At 45.3% G+C, this 17,500-nt stretch overlaps 1 protein-coding gene across 1 annotated transcript in view; it reads left to right on the forward strand.

Moving 5' to 3' along the window:
* top2b (DNA topoisomerase II beta) overlaps nt 1-17,500 on the forward strand; it is an 88,628-nt gene that overhangs the window by 18,505 nt on the left and 52,623 nt on the right. Inside the window, exons 8-19 of the mRNA XM_079531667.1 lie at nt 1,679-1,852; nt 7,574-7,675; nt 8,419-8,556; nt 9,411-9,549; nt 10,078-10,235; nt 10,775-10,900; nt 11,293-11,403; nt 13,991-14,099; nt 14,492-14,601; nt 15,150-15,242; nt 15,535-15,649; nt 17,325-17,446. Coding sequence (XP_079387793.1) covers nt 1,679-1,852; nt 7,574-7,675; nt 8,419-8,556; nt 9,411-9,549; nt 10,078-10,235; nt 10,775-10,900; nt 11,293-11,403; nt 13,991-14,099; nt 14,492-14,601; nt 15,150-15,242; nt 15,535-15,649; nt 17,325-17,446 — 1,497 coding nt within the window. The remainder of the gene's footprint in view (nt 1-1,678; nt 1,853-7,573; nt 7,676-8,418; nt 8,557-9,410; nt 9,550-10,077; nt 10,236-10,774; nt 10,901-11,292; nt 11,404-13,990; nt 14,100-14,491; nt 14,602-15,149; nt 15,243-15,534; nt 15,650-17,324; nt 17,447-17,500) is intronic.

The following is a 17,500-nucleotide window of genomic DNA, read 5'->3' on the forward strand; positions in this document are numbered from 1 at the left end:
AATTTCTAAAAGACCATCCCTGCATCCTGGGACTCATTTCTAAAAGACCACCCCTGCATCCTGGGACTCATTTCTAAAAGACCATCCCTGCATCCTGGGACTCATTTCTAAAAGACCATCCCTGCATCCTGGGACTCATTTCTAAAAGACCATCCCTGCATCCTGGGACTCATTTCTAAAAGACCATCCCTGCATCCTGGGACTCATTTCTAAAAGTCCATCCCTGCATCCTGGGACTCATTTCTAAAAGTCCATCCCTGCATCCTGGGACTCATTTCTAAAAGTCCATCCCTGCATCCTGGGACTCATTTCTAAAAGTCCATCCCTGCATCCTGGGACTCATTTCTAAAAGTCCATCCCTGCATCCTGGGACTCATTTCTAAAAGACCATCCCTGCATCCTGGGACTCATTTCTAAAAGACCATCCCTGCATCCTGGGACTCATTTCTAAAAGTCCATCCCTGCATCCTGGGACTCATTTCTAAAAGACCATCCCTGCATCCTGGGACTCATTTCTAAAAGTCCATCCCTGCATCCTGGGACTCATTTCTAAAAGACCATCCCTGCATCCTGGGACTCATTTCTAAAAGACCATCCCTGCATCCTGGGACTCATTTCTAAAAGTCCATCCCTGCATCCTGGGACTCCTTTCTAAAAGACCATCCCTGCATCCTGGGACTCATTTCTAAAAGTCCATCCCTGCATCCTGGGACTCATTTCTAAAAGACCATTCCTGCATCCTGGGACTCATTTCTAAAAGACCATCCCTGCATCCTGGGACTCATTTCTAAAAGTCCATCCCTGCATCCTGGGACTCATTTCTAAAAGACCATCCCTGCATCCTGGGACTCATTTCTAAAAGTCCATCCCTGCATCCTGGGACTCATTTCTAAAAGTCCATCCCTGCATCCTGGGACTCATTTCTAAAAGTCCATCCCTGCATCCTGGGACTCATTTCTAAAAGACCATCCCTGCATCCTGGGACTCATTTCTAAAAGACCATCCCTGCATCCTGGGACTCATTTCTAAAAGTCCATCCCTGCATCCTGGGACTCATTTCTAAAAGACCATCCCTGCATCCTGGGACTCATTTCTAAAAGACCATCCCTGCATCCTGGGACTCATTTCTAAAAGACCATCCCTGCATCCTGGGACTCATTTCTAAAAGACCATCCCTGCATCCTGGGACTCATTACATTGAAAACCTATTTACATCACTGCCTTATAGATTATATACAGAACCTACGAACTGTTCAGAACTGGAACCACAAAATGGCCGCCAGTCCTGTGAAAGCACCAATAAGGTTCCAATAATCTAGAACGGAACCACTTCTAGAACCAAATCTGGAAAAGGGGCCTCAGTTTCTTTTTTTTCTCCAACATTATTTTAGGGACAGAAGTATCGCTAGTGTGGGACAGGACGGGGTTAACGACCTATTACTGAAGTTGATATTTAAATGTCTTGATGTCATTATTCCACCAGAGGCCTCATGTTGCCTATAAGGTTGTTATAGGGGGAGGAATAACAGAAAAAGGGCACTTTCTTTGTTGATTTTTCTTCTTTCTAATTATTTGTTCGGCTTTACAGATATTTAAATAAATACTTTCTGAAACGTTGTCGCCCCCCTGCAGGTCAGCGGGTTCATTGATGTGTTGTTGTTTTTGTCGCCCCCTGCAGGTCACCGGGTTCCGCAGCTACGTGGACCTCTACGTGAAGGACAAGCTGGACGAGACGGGCGTGTCTCTCAAGGTGGTTAACGAGTCTGTTAACGATCGCTGGGAGGTGTGTCTGACCATGAGCGAGAAGGGCTTCCAGCAGATCAGCTTCGTCAACAGCATCGCCACTACCAAGGTAATGATAATAATAATAACTAGAAAAGTCCCAATTTTTGAAAAATGTGTGTAGTTGCCAGTCGCTTACATAGGCCCCTCCCTAATTTGAACATTTCTATAACGATTGAATAGTTTGGTCTTCTGTCCTTCAATGGAACTCATGTCTTTATAAACCATTGAATAGTTTGGTCTTCTGCCCTTCAATGGAACTCATGTCTTTATAAACTAATAGTTTGGTCTTCTGTCCTTCAATGGAACTCATGTCTTTATAAACCATTGAATAGTTTGGTCTTCTGCCCTTCAATGGAACTCATGACTAGAAGCGTTAACACGCACTGAGGTTGACTAGAAGCGTTACCACGCACTGAGGTTGACTAGAAGCGTTACCACGCACTGAGGTTGACTAGAAGCGTTACCACGCACTGAGGTTGACTAGAAGCGTTACCACGCACTGAGGTTGGACTAGAAGCGTTACCACGCACTGAGGTTGGACTAGAAGCGTTACCACGCACTGAGGTTGACTAGAAGCGTTACCACGCACTGAGGTTGACTAGAAGCGTTACCACGCACTGAGGTTGACTAGAAGCGTTACCACGCACTGAGGTTGACTAGAAGCGTTACCACGCACTGAGGTTGGCTAGAAGCGTTACCACGCACTGAGGTTGACTAGAAGCGTTACCACGCACTGAGGTTGACTAGAAGCGTTACCACGCACTGAGGTTGACTAGAAGCGTTACCACGCACTGAGGTTGACTAGAAGCGTTACCACGCACTGAGGTTGACTAGAAGCGTTACCACGCACTGAGGTTGACTAGAAGCGTTACCACGCACTGAGGTTGACTAGAAGCGTTACCACGCACTGAGGTTGGACTAGAAGCGTTACCACGCACTGAGGTTGACTAGAAGCGTTACCACGCACTGAGGTTGACTAGAAGCGTTACCACGCACTGAGGTTTACTAGAAGCGTTACCACGCACTGAGGTTGACTAGAAGCGTTACCACGCACTGAGGTTGACTAGAAGCGTTACCACGCACTGAGGTTGACTAGAAGCGTTACCACGCACTGAGGTTGACTAGAAGCGTTACCACGCACTGAGGTTGGACTAGAAGCGTTACCACGCACTGAGGTTGGACTAGAAGCGTTACCACGCACTGAGGTTGGACTAGAAGCGTTACCACGCACTGAGGTTGACTAGAAGCGTTACCACGCACTGAGGTTGACTAGAAGCGTTACCACGCACTGAGGTTGACTAGAAGCGTTACCACGCACTGAGGTTGACTAGAAGCGTTACCACGCACTGAGGTTGACTAGAAGCGTTACCACGCACTGAGGTTGACTAGAAGCGTTACCACGCACTGAGGTTGACTAGAAGCGTTACCACGCACTGAGGTAGACTAGAAGCGTTACCACGCACTGAGGTTGACTAGAAGCGTTACCACGCACTGAGGTTGACTAGAAGCGTTACCACGCACTGAGGTTGACTAGAAGCGTTACCAGGCACTGAGGTTGACTAGAAGCGTTACCACGCACTGAGGTTGACTAGAAGCGTTACCACGCACTGAGGTTGACTAGAAGCGTTACCACGCACTGAGGTTGACTAGAAGCGTTACCACGCACTGAGGTTGACTAGAAGCGTTACCACGCACTGAGGTTGACTAGAAGCGTTACCACGCACTGAGGTTGACTAGTAGCGTTACCACACTGAGGTTGACTAGAAGCGTTACCACGCACTGAGGTTGACTAGAAGCGTTACCACACTGAGGTTGACTAGAAGCGTTACCACGCACTGAGGTTGACTAGAAGCGTTACCACACACTGAGGTTGACTAGAAGCGTTACCACACTGAGGTTGACTAGAAGCGTTACCACACTGAGGTTGACTAGAAGCGTTACCACGCACTGAGGTTGACTAGAAGCGTTACCACACTGAGGTTGACTAGAAGCGTTACCACACACTGAGGTTGACTAGAAGCGTTACCACACTGAGGTTGACTAGAAGCGTTACCACACTGAGGTTGACTAGAAGCGTTACCACACACTGAGGTTGACTAGAAGCGTTACCACACTGAGGTTGACTAGAAGCGTTACCACACACTGAGGTTGTGAAACGATCTGGCATCGGCGCGGGGAGAAGACCCAACATTTATAGACTGGATGATTAGCTGATGCCAGGCAGGTGAGGGAGGTTAGGGAACTGGAACCAGGTGAGGGGGATTAGGGAACTGGAACCAGGTGAGGGGGATTAGGGAACTGGAACCAGGTGAGGGAGATTAGGGAACTGGAACCAGGTGAGGGAGATTAGGGAACTGGAACCAGGTGAGGGAGATTAGGGAACTGGAACCAGGTGAGGGAGATTAGGGAACTGGAACCAGGTGAGGGTTAGGGTTAGGGAACTGGAACCAGGTGAGGGGGATTAGGGAACTGGAACCAGGTGAGGGGGATTAGGGAACTGGAACCAGGTGAGGGGGATTAGGGAACTGGAACCAGGTGAGGGGGATTAGGGAACTGGAACCAGGTGAGTGGGTTAGGGAACTGGAACCAGGTGAGGGAGATTAGGGAACTGGAACCAGGTGAGGGAGATTAGGGAACTGGAACCAGGTGTGCCAAGCTGGGAGCTGGAGCCAAGCCTACGCCCAAAACACACGCCCACTCACAAAGACACACACACACACACACACACAGACAAACACAGACACTGACAGACTGTGACAGTGCCCTTCAATGGAACTCATGTCTTTATAAACTAATAGTTTGGTCTTCTGCCCTTCAATGGAACTCATGTCTTTATAAACTAATAGTTTGGTCTTCTGCCCTTCAATGGAACTCATGTCTTTATAAACTAATAGTTTGGTCTTCTGCCCTTCAATGGAACTCATGTCTTTATAAACTAATAGTTTGGTCTTCTGCCCTTCAATGGAACTCATGTCTTTATAAACTAATAGTTTGGTCTTCTGTCCTTCAATGGAACTCATGTCTTTATAAACTAATAGTTTGGTCTTCTGCCCTTCAATGGAACTCATGTCTTTATAAACTAATAGTTTGGTCTTCTGCTCTTCAATGGAACTCATGTCTTTATAAACTATTGCATAGTTTGGTCTTCTGCCCTTCAATGGAACTCATGTCTTTATAAACTAATAGTTTGGTCTTCTGCCCTTCAATGGAACTCATGTCTTTATAAACTAATAGTTTGGTCTCCTGCCCTTCAATGGAACTCATGTCTTTATAAACCATTGAATAGTTTGGTATTCTGTCCTTCAATGGAACTCATGACTTTATAAACTAATAGTTTGGTCTTCTGCCCTTCAATGGAACTCATGTCTTTATAAACCATTGAATAGTTTGGTATTCTGCCCTTCAATGGAACTCATGACTTTATAAACCATTGAATAGTTTGGTATTCTGCCCTTCAATGGAACTCATGTCTTTATAAACTAATAGTTTGGTCTTCTGCTCCTTCAATGGAACTCATGTCTTTATAAACTAATAGTTTGGTCTTCTGCCCTTCAATGGAACTCATGTCTTTATAAACCATTGAATAGTTTGGTCTTCTGCCCTTCAATGGAACTCATGTCTTTATAAACTAATAGTTTGGTCTTCTGCCCTTCAATGGAACTCATGTCTTTATAAACTAATAGTTTGGTCTTCTGCCCTTCAATGGAACTCATGTCTTTATAAACTAATAGTTTGGTCTTCTGCCCTTCAATGGAACTCATGTCTTTATAAACTAATAGTTTGGTCTTCTGCCCTTCAATGGAACTCATGACTTTATAAACCATTGAATAGTTTGGTCTTGAGCGTGCAAGTACTGTCGACCGCTACAAACTTTCAAATCTCAGCCTCTCTGTAAAACATTGAAATTAAATACTAAAGTCGGGTTATAACTGGCTGTCAATGGTGACATAATTACGATATGTTTCAATATTGGTTGGGTAACAGTAACGTATGTATGTATACATGTATTGAAAGTACTAAACTGTGGTCGGCTGGCGTTTTTATGTGTGTATGCTCGGAGGTATATGTACTGATGTTGATGGTGACGTAATTAACAGTTTAAGGGCCCCAGACGGAGGTCTCCGTCCTGTTAATTAGTACAGGCTGATGCCTTAGACCAGACCTGGGCATTGTACAGCCAGCAGGCTGACTCTGACCGGCCCGTGAAAGATTACTTGATAATTAGAAAATAAAACCGTTTCTAATTACCTTATGGGTGGACTAAAACCGCATTGCTTTTATTTTGAAGCCCATGTATTCTCACAGTGCACGCAATCTGCACGTCAACTGTGCACGTGAATTGCGTGTGATTGAGAACTTCTTCTTCACCCCCCTCAAATGCGAAAAAGTCATTTTTGTATTTATTGTTGACAACAACGTTGATGAATGCAAATAGCCATGAAGCATGCAGCTCCACAACACGGTAGGCGCATGCTTTGATTACCAAACTTCCTCGCAGGAGGACAAGTTAAATCCCATTATGCTTCATTGCTTTATTTACTTAAGTTAAGATGTTTTAAAATGCTGCGTCGTAAGGCGGTGTTGCGCCCCGAATGTGGCATGCTTCTGAAGTTCAGAACGCTTGAGCGATGCGTTGTGAGCTTGTGGATCGTCGAAGTCGACACCGTTGTACCACAAAGTAAATCTGGCAGAACGTGCACACATCAACATACAGCGCCTGCCAGGCTGCCAAGTCTCAACGATATCATCACTGGTTGGCTTATTATTGTGTTTTGAGAACGTCGTTTAATGGTTGTCTCACTCATCTCACGCTGATAGTAAGCAGCGTGCCATGTAGGTTGTGAAAGTGGCACCTCCAGGGTCCTCCATATGGAAGAACAACTAAGAGAGCTACCTCTAATGTTCTCGTTGTTAAAATAAAATGCTAGTATTTACAGGACTTGTAACTTAAACAAAAACAGTTTTCAACTGGGAAAGGAAACGTCTCAAGCCTGCACGTAGAAAGTAAAAAAGATCACACCCATGTGAAGTGAGGGGCGCTCTTATTGTACATCATCATGACGTAAAATAGTCACTCTGCCTATAATTTGAGTCAACTGTTTCACATTTTGTTTACCATTGCTTTGCAAAACAATGCCATTTACTGCTTTTTATATAGAAATAAAATTAATATAATGCATAATTAAGTTCAGCCTTTTGGCCCGGCCCTCCAAAATATTTTCTGTTTCTCATTTGGCCACATCCGGTCCGTCGCTATATGTGCTCTGCTGCTATAAATCGCTGGGCTCTGATTTAATGGGTTAAATAACCTGATTTAATGGGTTAAATAACCCTGGGCGTTCGGGGTGTTAACACCACAGGGGGCAGACATAGACATAGACATTGATTATGTGGTGTAATGCTTCCTCCCTCCACAGGGGGGCAGACACATTGATTATAATATGTGGTGCAATGCTTCCTCCCTCCACAGGGGGGCAGGCACATTGATTATAATATGTGGTGCAATGCTTCCTCCCTCCACAGGGGGGCAGACACATTGATTATAATATGTGGTGCAATGCTTCCTCCCTCCACAGGGGGGCAGACACATTGATTATAATATTTGGTGCAATGATTCCTCCCTCCACAGGGGGGCAGACACATTGATTATAATATGTGGTGCAATGCTTCCTCCCTCCACAGGGGGGCAGACACATTGATTATAATATTTGGTGCAATGATTCCTCCCTCCACAGGGGGGCAGACACATTGATTATAATATGTGGTGCAATGCTTCCTCCCTCCACAGGGGGGCAGACACATCGACTACGTGGTGGATCAGATCGTTCAGAAACTCATCGAGGTGGTGAAGAAGAAGAACAAGGCGGGCGTGTCGGTGAAACCTTTCCAGGTAACATTTATACCCTTTAATTAAACAGCTCTAAACCCTTCCAGGTAACTGTGTTGATTTTGTCGACTAAAACTATGTTACGAAAAATGTTCCTTCGACTGCCTTTTTTCACTGACGAAAACTAAATGAAAACTAAGCTATGATGACTAAAACTAAGACTAAATATACTGACAATTTCGTCAACAATTAAAAACTAGACTAAAATGTTAGGAAGGGACTAGTGGACGAGAGATCCAGTACGAGTCATTTTATACTTGGTTGCATGCTGAAAATAGCTGATCCACAAGCTCACAAGAGCTTGTAGATCGGCTTTTTTCAGCAAGTGTAAAATCAGTCATTACGACGGCATCAAGGACCGCCAAAAACGAATGTGTTCTCCTCAGGTGAAGAACCACATCTGGGTGTTCGTCAACGCTCTGATAGAGAACCTATCTAAACTAATGTGTTCTCCTCAGGTGAAGAACCACATCTGGGTGTTCGTCAACGCTCTGATAGAGAACCTATCTAAACTAATGTGTTCTCCTCAGGTGAAGAACCACATCTGGGTGTTCGTCAACGCTCTGATAGAGAACCTATCTAAACTAATGTGTTCTCCTCAGGTGAAGAACCACATCTGGGTGTTCGTCAACGCTCTGATAGAGAACCTATCTAAACTAATGTGTTCTCCTCAGGTGAAGAACCACATCTGGGTGTTCGTCAACGCTCTGATAGAGAACCTATCTAAACTAATGTGTTCTCCTCAGGTGAAGAACCACATCTGGGTGTTCGTCAACGCTCTGATAGAGAACCCCAGCTTCGACTCCCAGACCAAGGAGAACATGACCCTACAGACCAAGAGCTTCGGCTCCAAGTGTCCTCTGTCTGAGAAGTTCATCAGAGCGGTGAGATGATCCTCCTCTCAGACCTAATAGTATAGTAGTATAATATAGTATAGTATATCATCAGAGCGGTGAGATGACCCTCCTCTCAGACCTAATAGTATAGTAGTATAATATAGTATAGTATATCATCAGAGCGGTGAGATGATCCTGCTCTCAGACCTAATAGTATAGTAGTATAATATAGTATAGTATATCATCAGAGCGGTGAGATGATCCTCTTAGACCTAATAGTATAGTAGTATAATATAGTATAGTATATCATCAGAGCGGTGAGATGATCCTGCTCTCAGACCTAATAGTATAGTAGTATAATATAGTATAGTATATCATCAGAGTGGTGAGATGATCCTCCTCTTAGACCTAATAGTATAGTAGTATAATATAGTATAGTATATCATCAGAGCGGTGAGATGACCCTCCTCTCAGACCTAATAGTATAGTAGTATAATATAGTATAGTATATCATCAGAGCGGTGAGATGACCCTCCTCTCAGACCTAATAGTATAGTAGTATAATATAGTATAGTATATCATCAGAGTGGTGAGATGACCCTCCTCTTAGACTCTCTAATATACACTTACTTATTGACTCTACAGTGTATAGTATACACTACTTAGTGTCCTTTTAGACTCTATAGTATACACTTTAGACTAGTATACACTTTAGACTGGTATACACTTTAGACTAGTATACACTTTAGACTAGTATACACTTTAGACTAGTATACACTTTAGATAGTATACACTTTAGATAGTATAATAAAGTTTAACCCTGTCCTCAGGCCACTAACTGCGGCATCGTGGAGTCCATATTATTATTATTATTATTATTATTACTATTACTGTCTCAACAGGCCACTAACTGTGGCATCGTGGAGTCCATCCTCAACTGGGTGAAGTTCAAAGCTCAGACTCAGCTCAATAAGAAGTGTTCGTCAGTCAAACACAGCAAGATCAAAGGAATCCCCAAACTGGACGACGCTAACGACGCTGGTGAGACCTCATTACCTTATTACCTTATTACCTTATTACCTTATTACTTATTACCTGATTACCTTATTACTATACCAGTAAGACAGCCTGAGGGCGAGAAGCGAGTGCATGTATCCTCCTGGGTGACATCAGACTGCTGGGCGAGCGCTGGCGCTTTGGCATGGGGGGTCTGATCAACATATCTGATTGGGTGACAGCAGACTGCTGGGCGAGCGCTGGCGCTTTGGCATGGGGGGTCTGATCAACATATCTGATTGGGTGACAGCAGACTGCTGGGCGAGCGCTGGCGCTTTGGCATGGGGGGGTCTGATCAACATATGGAATTAATTCTGTACCGGCCATATTGTCAGTGTACAGGGTTTGATGAGGGTGGAATGTTCAGCTCCATATATGTGTGTAGGTGGTAAACACTCACTGTGTGTGTGTGTGTGTGTGTGTGTGTGTGTGTGTGTGTGTGTGTGTGTGTGTGTGTGTGTGTGTGTGTGTGTGTGTGTGTGTGTGTGTGTGTGTGTGTGTGTGTGTGTGCAGGTGGTAAACACTCGTCAGAGTGCACCCTCATCCTCACAGAGGGAGACTCGGCCAAGTCTCTGGCGGTCTCCGGCCTCGGGGTCATAGGTCGCGACCGCTTCGGAGTGTTTCCTCTGAGAGGGAAGATCCTCAACGTACGAGAGGCCACGCACAAACAGGTTATCATTATCATTATCATTATTATTATTATAACGTACGAGAGGCCACACACAAACAGGTTATTATTATCATTAGAATTATCCTCAATAATAATATCGTCCAGTCGGCCAGGTCGGGCCAGTCTCGGTCGGCCTGCCGGCCAGTCTCGGTCGGCCGGTCAGTCAGCCTGCTGGCCAGTCGGTCGGCATGCCGGCCAGTCAGCCAGCCAGTCGGTCGTCCTGCCGGCCAGTCGGCCGGTCGGCCTGCCGGCCAGTCGGCCTGCCGGCCAGTCGGCTGGTCGGCCTGCCGGCCAGTCGGCCTGCCGGCCGGTCGGTCGGTCGGCCGGTCGGCCAGCCGGCCTGCCGGCGGTCGGCCTGCCGGCCGGTCGGCCTGCCGGCTAGTCGGTCGGCCAGTCGGCCTGCCGGTCGTCTGACTGCTCATTCAAACTGTGATGTCCATTTAGCTACTGTTATAATGTTATAATGTTATAAAGTTATAATGTTATAATATTACAGTTATAATGTTATAATGTTATAAAGTTATAATGTTTGTTCTGCAGATCATGGAGAACGCAGAGATCAACAACATCATCAAGATAGTGGGTCTGCAGTACAAGAAGAGCTACGAAGACCCAGAGAGTCTGAGAAGCCTGAGATACGGAAAGATTATGATCATGACAGATCAGGTAACTCACTAGACACTAGACCCTAACCCCACTAGACCCTAACCCCTAGACCCTAACCCCTAGACCCTAACCCCTAGACTCTAACCACTAGACCCTAACCACTAGACCCTAACCCCACTAGACCCTAGACCCTATCTCCTAGACCCTAACCCCTAGACCCTAACCCCTTAGACCCTAGACCCAGAATATCTGAGGAGCCTGAGATACGGAAATATTATGTCCCTCCCAGGACCAGGACGGCTCTCACATCAAAGGTCTTCTCATTGTGTGTGTGTGTGTGTGTGTGTGTGTGTGTGTGTGTGTGTGTGTGTGTGTGTGTGTGTGTGTGTGTGTGTGTGTGTGTGTGTGTGTGTGTGTGTGTGTGTGTGTGTGTGTGTGTTTGTCCCTCCCAGGACCAGGACGGCTCTCACATCAAAGGTCTTCTCATCAACTTCTTCCATCACAACTGGCCGTCCCTGTTGAAGCACACATTCCTGGAGGAGTTCATCACCCCTATCGTCAAGGTAACACACACACACACACACACACACACATTTTAACAATGTATTGATGTCCACACAGAGGAAATTACATACAAGGACATACATAGTTCAGGTGCAGCAAAGTTACATCAACAAAATCAAGGCATTATGTCCTCAGTCAGGATACAACAGGCATGTCATGTCACCCAGCATTCCATGGGCACAAGGAGTAGTGTAGGAATCCTACGTTCGAAACCCCCGGCCACCAACAACCAGTCCGCGGGCGGGTATGTCTCAGGCTGGACCACCAGAGTGTTGAAGCACACAGTGTCCACAGAGGTTGTGATGGTGTTGAAGCACACAGTGTCCACAGAGGTTGTGATGGTGTTGAACCACACAGTGTCCACAGTGTCCACAGAGGTTGTGATGGTGTTGAACCACACAGTGTCCACAGAGGTTGTGATGGTGTTGAAGCACACAGTGTCCACAGAGGTTGTGATGGTGTTGAAGCACACAGTGTCCACAGAGGTTGTGATGGTGTTGAACCACACAGTGTCCACAGAGTCCACAGAGGTTGTGATGGTGTTGAAGCACACAGTGTCCACAGAGGTTGTGATGGTGTTGAACCACACAGTGTCCACAGAGGTTGTGATGGTGTTGAACCACACAGTGTCCACAGAGGTTGTGATGGTGTTGAACCACACAGTGTCCACAGAGGTTGTGATGGTGTTGAAGCACACAGTGTCCACAGAGGTTGTGATGGTGTTGAACCACACAGTGTCCACAGAGGTTGTGATGGTGTTGAACCACACAGTGTCCACAGAGGTTGTGATGGTGTTGAAGCACACAGTGTCCACAGAGGTTGTGATGGTGTTGAACCACACAGTGTCCACAGAGGTTGTGATGGTGTTGAACCACACAGTGTCCACAGAGGTTGTGATGGTGTTGAACCACACAGTGTCCACAGAGGTTGTGATGGTGTTGAACCACACAGTGTCCACAGAGGTTGTGATGGTGTTGAAGCACACAGTGTCCACAGAGGTTGTGATGGTGTTGAACCACACAGTGTCCACAGAGGTTGTGATGGTGTTGAACCACACAGTGTCCACAGAGGTTGTGATGGTGTTGAAGCACACAGTGTCCACAGAGGTTGTGATGGTGTTGAACCACACAGTGTCCACAGAGGTTGTGATGGTGTTGAACCACACAGTGTCCACAGAGGTTGTGATGGTGTTGAACCACACAGTGTCCACAGAGGTTGTGATGGTGTTGAACCACACAGTGTCCACAGAGGTTGTGATGGTGTTGAACCACACAGTGTCCACAGAGGTTGTGATGGTGTTGAACCACACAGTGTCCACAGAGTCCACAGAGGTTGTGATGGTGTTGAACCACACAGTGTCCACAGAGGTTGTGATGGTGTTGAAGCACACAGTGTCCACAGAGTCCACAGAGGTTGTGATGGTGTTGAACCACACAGTGTCCACAGAGGTTGTGATGGTGTTGAACCACACAGTGTCCACAGAGGTTGTGATGGTGTTGAAGCACACAGTGTCCACAGAGGTTGTGATGGTGCTGAACCACACAGTGTCCACAGAGGTTGTGATGGTGTTGAACCACACAGTGTCCACAGAGGTTGTGATGGTGTTGAACCACACAGTGTCCACAGAGGTTGTGATGGTGTTGAACCACACAGTGTCCACAGAGGTTGTGATGGTGTTGAACCACACAGTGTCCACAGAGGTTGTGATGGTGTTGAACCACACAGTGTCCACAGAGGTTGTGATGGTGTTGAACCACACAGTGTCCACAGAGGTTGTGATGGTGTTGAACCACACAGTGTCCACAGAGGTTGTGATGGTGTTGAACCACACAGTGTCCACAGAGTCCACAGAGGTTGTGATGGTGTTGAACCACACAGTGTCCACAGAGGTTGTGATGGTGTTGAACCACACAGTGTCCACATAGTCCACAGAGGTTGTGATGGTGTTGAACCACACAGTGTCCACAGAGGTTGTGATGGTGTTGAACCACACAGTGTCCACAGAGGTTGTGATGGTGTTGAACCACACAGTATCCACAGAGGTTGTGATGGTGTTGAAGCACACAGTGTCCACAGAGGTTGTGATGGTGTTGAACCACACAGTGTCCACAGAGGTCTTAAATCTGCAGCCACTACATTAACGGTGGTAGTTACAACGGAGCAGTTTAACGTCATGCTCAGGACACGCACACACACACACACACACACACCGTCCCTGTTGAAGCACATTCCTGGAGGAGTTTATCACCCCTATCGTCAAGGTAACACACACACACACACACACACACACACACACACACACACGCTGTCCTGGTTTCTCCAGAATGTTCTGACATTGTTCTGGTTTCTCTACAATGTTCTGGTTTCTCTACATTGTTCTGGTTTCTCCACAATGTTCTGGTTTCTCTACAATGTTCTGGTTTCTCTACAATGATCTGGTTTCTCTACAATGTTCTGGTTTCTCTACAATGATCTGGTTTCTCTACAATGTTCTGGTTTCTCTACAATGTTCTGGTTTCTCTACAATGTTCTGGTTTCTCCACATTGCTCGTGTTGTGACGATGATGTTTTTCTTTCTTTCTCCAGGCAACCAAGGCCAAGCAGGAGGCCAAGGCCTTCTACAGCATTCCAGAGTTTGACGAGTGGAAGAAACAGACGGAGAACTTCAAAACCTGGCATGTCAAATACTACAAAGGTTTGTTCCTCCAGAGACCCTAAACCCTTCAGGGTCTAGGGCCTAGACCCTAAAGGGTTTAGGGTCTAGGGCCTAGACCCTAGACCCTAAACCCTAGAGACCATAGGGCAACTAAAATTAATATCAAATATCTAAATAATAGTGAACGGAGCAACTTACAAATTGTCTGTGGTGTTCACATAAGACGATTAGACGAGTAGACGATAAAATGACCAAAAGATGTTTCTTGAAAGTTTAATATCCCCAAAGAGTGCTGAGCAAGTAGAATAAATGGTGTACTTACGTTGTACTGTAGGTTTGGGTACATTTAATAAGTAACAGTAATCCTCTATAATGTGTACTGTAGGTTTGGGAACATTAAAAGGTAATCCTCTACATAATGTGTATTCTAGGTTTGGGAACCAGTACCAGTAAGGAGGCCAAGGAGTATTTCTCGGACATGGAGAAACATCGCATCAGTTTTCGCTACAGTGGAGCGGAGGACGATGCTGCCATCACTCTGGTGAGATTTACATATTATGTGTGCGTGCGTCCGTGCGTGCGTGCGTGCGTGCGTGCGTGCGTGTGTGGCGTGGCGTCTGTCTACCTTTCTAGAAGCCAAATTCCAATACCCAAAAATCTCGCTCACTCACACTCGCTCACTCCAGCAAGGTGGTGTTACGGTGAACTTGGTGACCTGCTGACATACTGTATGTGACCATCTTGTAGACCACCGAATGGAAATGATTGCGGTTTGTTAACTCAATATATGCCAATGTCGAGGTTTGTCGTGTTTAGGGCCTAACCCCAGCGTTGCCAATGACGACAATTTACCTTCGGTGGTGTTTTAACCCTCTGTTGTTCTTCTTCGGTGGTGTTTTAACCCTCTGTTGTTCTTCTTCTGTGGTGTTTCAACCTGTTCTTCTTCGGTGGTGTTTCAACCTGTTCTTCTTCGGTGGTGTTTCAACCTGTTCTTCTTCTGTGGTGTTTCAACCTGTTCTTCTTCGGTGGTGTTTCAACCTGTTCTTCTTCGGTGGTGTTTTAACCTGTTCTTCTTCTGTGGTGTTTCAGGCGTTCAGTAAGAAGAAAACCGACGACAGGAAGGAGTGGCTGACCAACTTTATGGAGGACCGACGACAGAGGAGACTGCACGGGCTGCCTGAGGTCTGTGAGATCTAATATATATCTATAGAGAAGACTGCACAGGCAGCCTGAGGTCTGTGAGATCTAATATATATCTATAGAGGAGACTGCACGGGCTGCCTGAGGTCTGTGAGATCTAATATAAATATATAGATAGATGACACTCATAATAAAACCCTCCAAACCCATTGAAGTGACTCTCTCTCTCTCTCTCTCTCTCTCTCTCTCTCTCTCTCTCTGTCTCTGTCTCTCGCTGTCTCTCTCTCTCTCTGTCTCTGTCTCTGTCTCTCTCTCTCTGTCTCTCGTCCAACAGCAATACCTGTACGGTACGCTAGTGAAGCATCTTTCCTACAACGACTTCATCAACAAAGAACTCATCCTGTTCTCCAACTCTGACAACGAGAGGTCCATCCCCTCCCTGGTCGATGGTACGTACGAACCAAACAGCCCAGACTGTTTGTTGTTGTTCTGTTTCAAACGTAGGTCCTTATTATGGTACCTGGTGTGTGTTAAAGCTTAGGTGTGAGAAGACAGGTGTGCTCATTTAATTCCAGGACTTAAGCCGGTCAGAGGAAGGTGTTTATATTGTTAATTTAATTCTAGGTCTGAAGCCGGTCAGAGGAAGGTGTTTATATTGTTAATTTAATTCCATGTCTGAAGCCGGGTCAGAGGAAGGTGTTTATATTGTTAATTTAATTCTAGGTCTGAAGCCGGTCAGAGGAAGGTGTTTATATTGTTAATTTAATTCTAGGTCTGAAGCCGGTCAGAGGAAGGTGTTTATATTGTTAATTTAATTCCAGGACTGAAGCCGGTCAGAGGAAGGTGTTTATATTGTTAATTTAATTCCAGGACTGAAGCCGGTCAGAGGAAGGTGTTTATATTGTTAATTTAATTCTAGGTCTGAAGCCGGTCAGAGGAAGGTGTTTATATTGTTAATTTAATTCTAGGTCTGAAGCCGGTCAGAGGAAGGTGTTTATATTGTTAATTTAATTCTAGGTCTGAAGCCGGTCAGAGGAAGGTGTTTATATTGTTAATTTAATTCTAGGTCTGATGCCGGTCAGAGGTAGGTGTTTAAACATGTTGTTAATTTAATTCCAGGACTGAAGCCGGTCAGAGGAAGGTGTTTAAACATGTTGTTAATTTAATTCCAGGACTGAAGCCGGTCAGAGGAAGGTGTTTAAACATGTTGTTAATTTAATTCCAGGACTGAAGCCGGTCAGAGGAAGGTGTTTATATTGTTAATTTAATTCCAGGACTGAAGCCGGTCAGAGGAAGGTGTTTAAACATGTTGTTAATTTAATTCCAGGACTGAAGCCGGTCAGAGGAAGGTGTTTATATTGTTAATTTAATTCCAGGACTGAAGCCGGTCAGAGGAAGGTGTTTAAACATGTTGTTAATTTAATTCCAGGACTGAAGCCGGTCAGAGGAAGGTGTTTATATTGTTAATTTAATTCCAGGACTGAAGCCGGTCAGAGGAAGGTGTTTAAACATGTTGTTAATTTAATTCCAGGACTGAAGCCGGTCAGAGGAAGGTGTTTAAACATGTTGTTAATTTAATTCCAGGACTGAAGCCGGTCAGAGGAAGGTGTTTATATTGTTAATTTAATTCTAGGACTGAAGCCGGTCAGAGGAAGGTGTTTATATTGTTAATTTAATTCTAGGACTGAAGCCGGTCAGAGGAAGGTGTTTATATTGTTAATTTAATTCCAGGACTGAAGCCGTCAGAGAAAGGTGTTTATATTGTTAATTTAATTCCAGGACTGAAGCCGGTCAGAGGAAGGTGTTTATATTGTTAATTTAATTCCAGGACTGAAGCCGGTCAGAGGAAGGTGTTTATATTGTTAATTTAATTCCAGGACTGAAGCTGGTCAGAGGAAGGTGTTTATATTGTTAATTTAATTCCAGGACTGAAGCCGGGTCAGAGGAAGGTGTTTATATTGTTAATTTAATTCTAGGACTGAAGCCGGGTCAGAGGAAGGTGTTTATATTGTTAATTTAATTCCAGGACTGAAGCCGTCAGAGAAAGGTGTTTATATTGTTAATTTAATTCTAGGACTGAAGCCGGGTCAGAGGAAGGTGTTTATATTGTTAATTTAATTCCAGGACTGAAGCCGGGTCAGAGGAAGGTTCTGTTCACCTGCATGAAGAGGAATGATAAGAGGGAGGTGAAAGTGGCCCAGCTGGCTGGTTCTGTAGCCGAGATATCGGCCTATCACCACGGAGAGGTAATTGGTATTATTATTTTTGTCACTGTCACATGGTCTAGTCACATGGTCACA

The sequence above is a fragment of the Electrona antarctica genome, assembly GCF_951216825.1.
Source record: "Electrona antarctica genome assembly, contig: scaffold_276, whole genome shotgun sequence".
Lineage (NCBI taxonomy): Eukaryota > Metazoa > Chordata > Actinopteri > Myctophiformes > Myctophidae > Electrona > Electrona antarctica.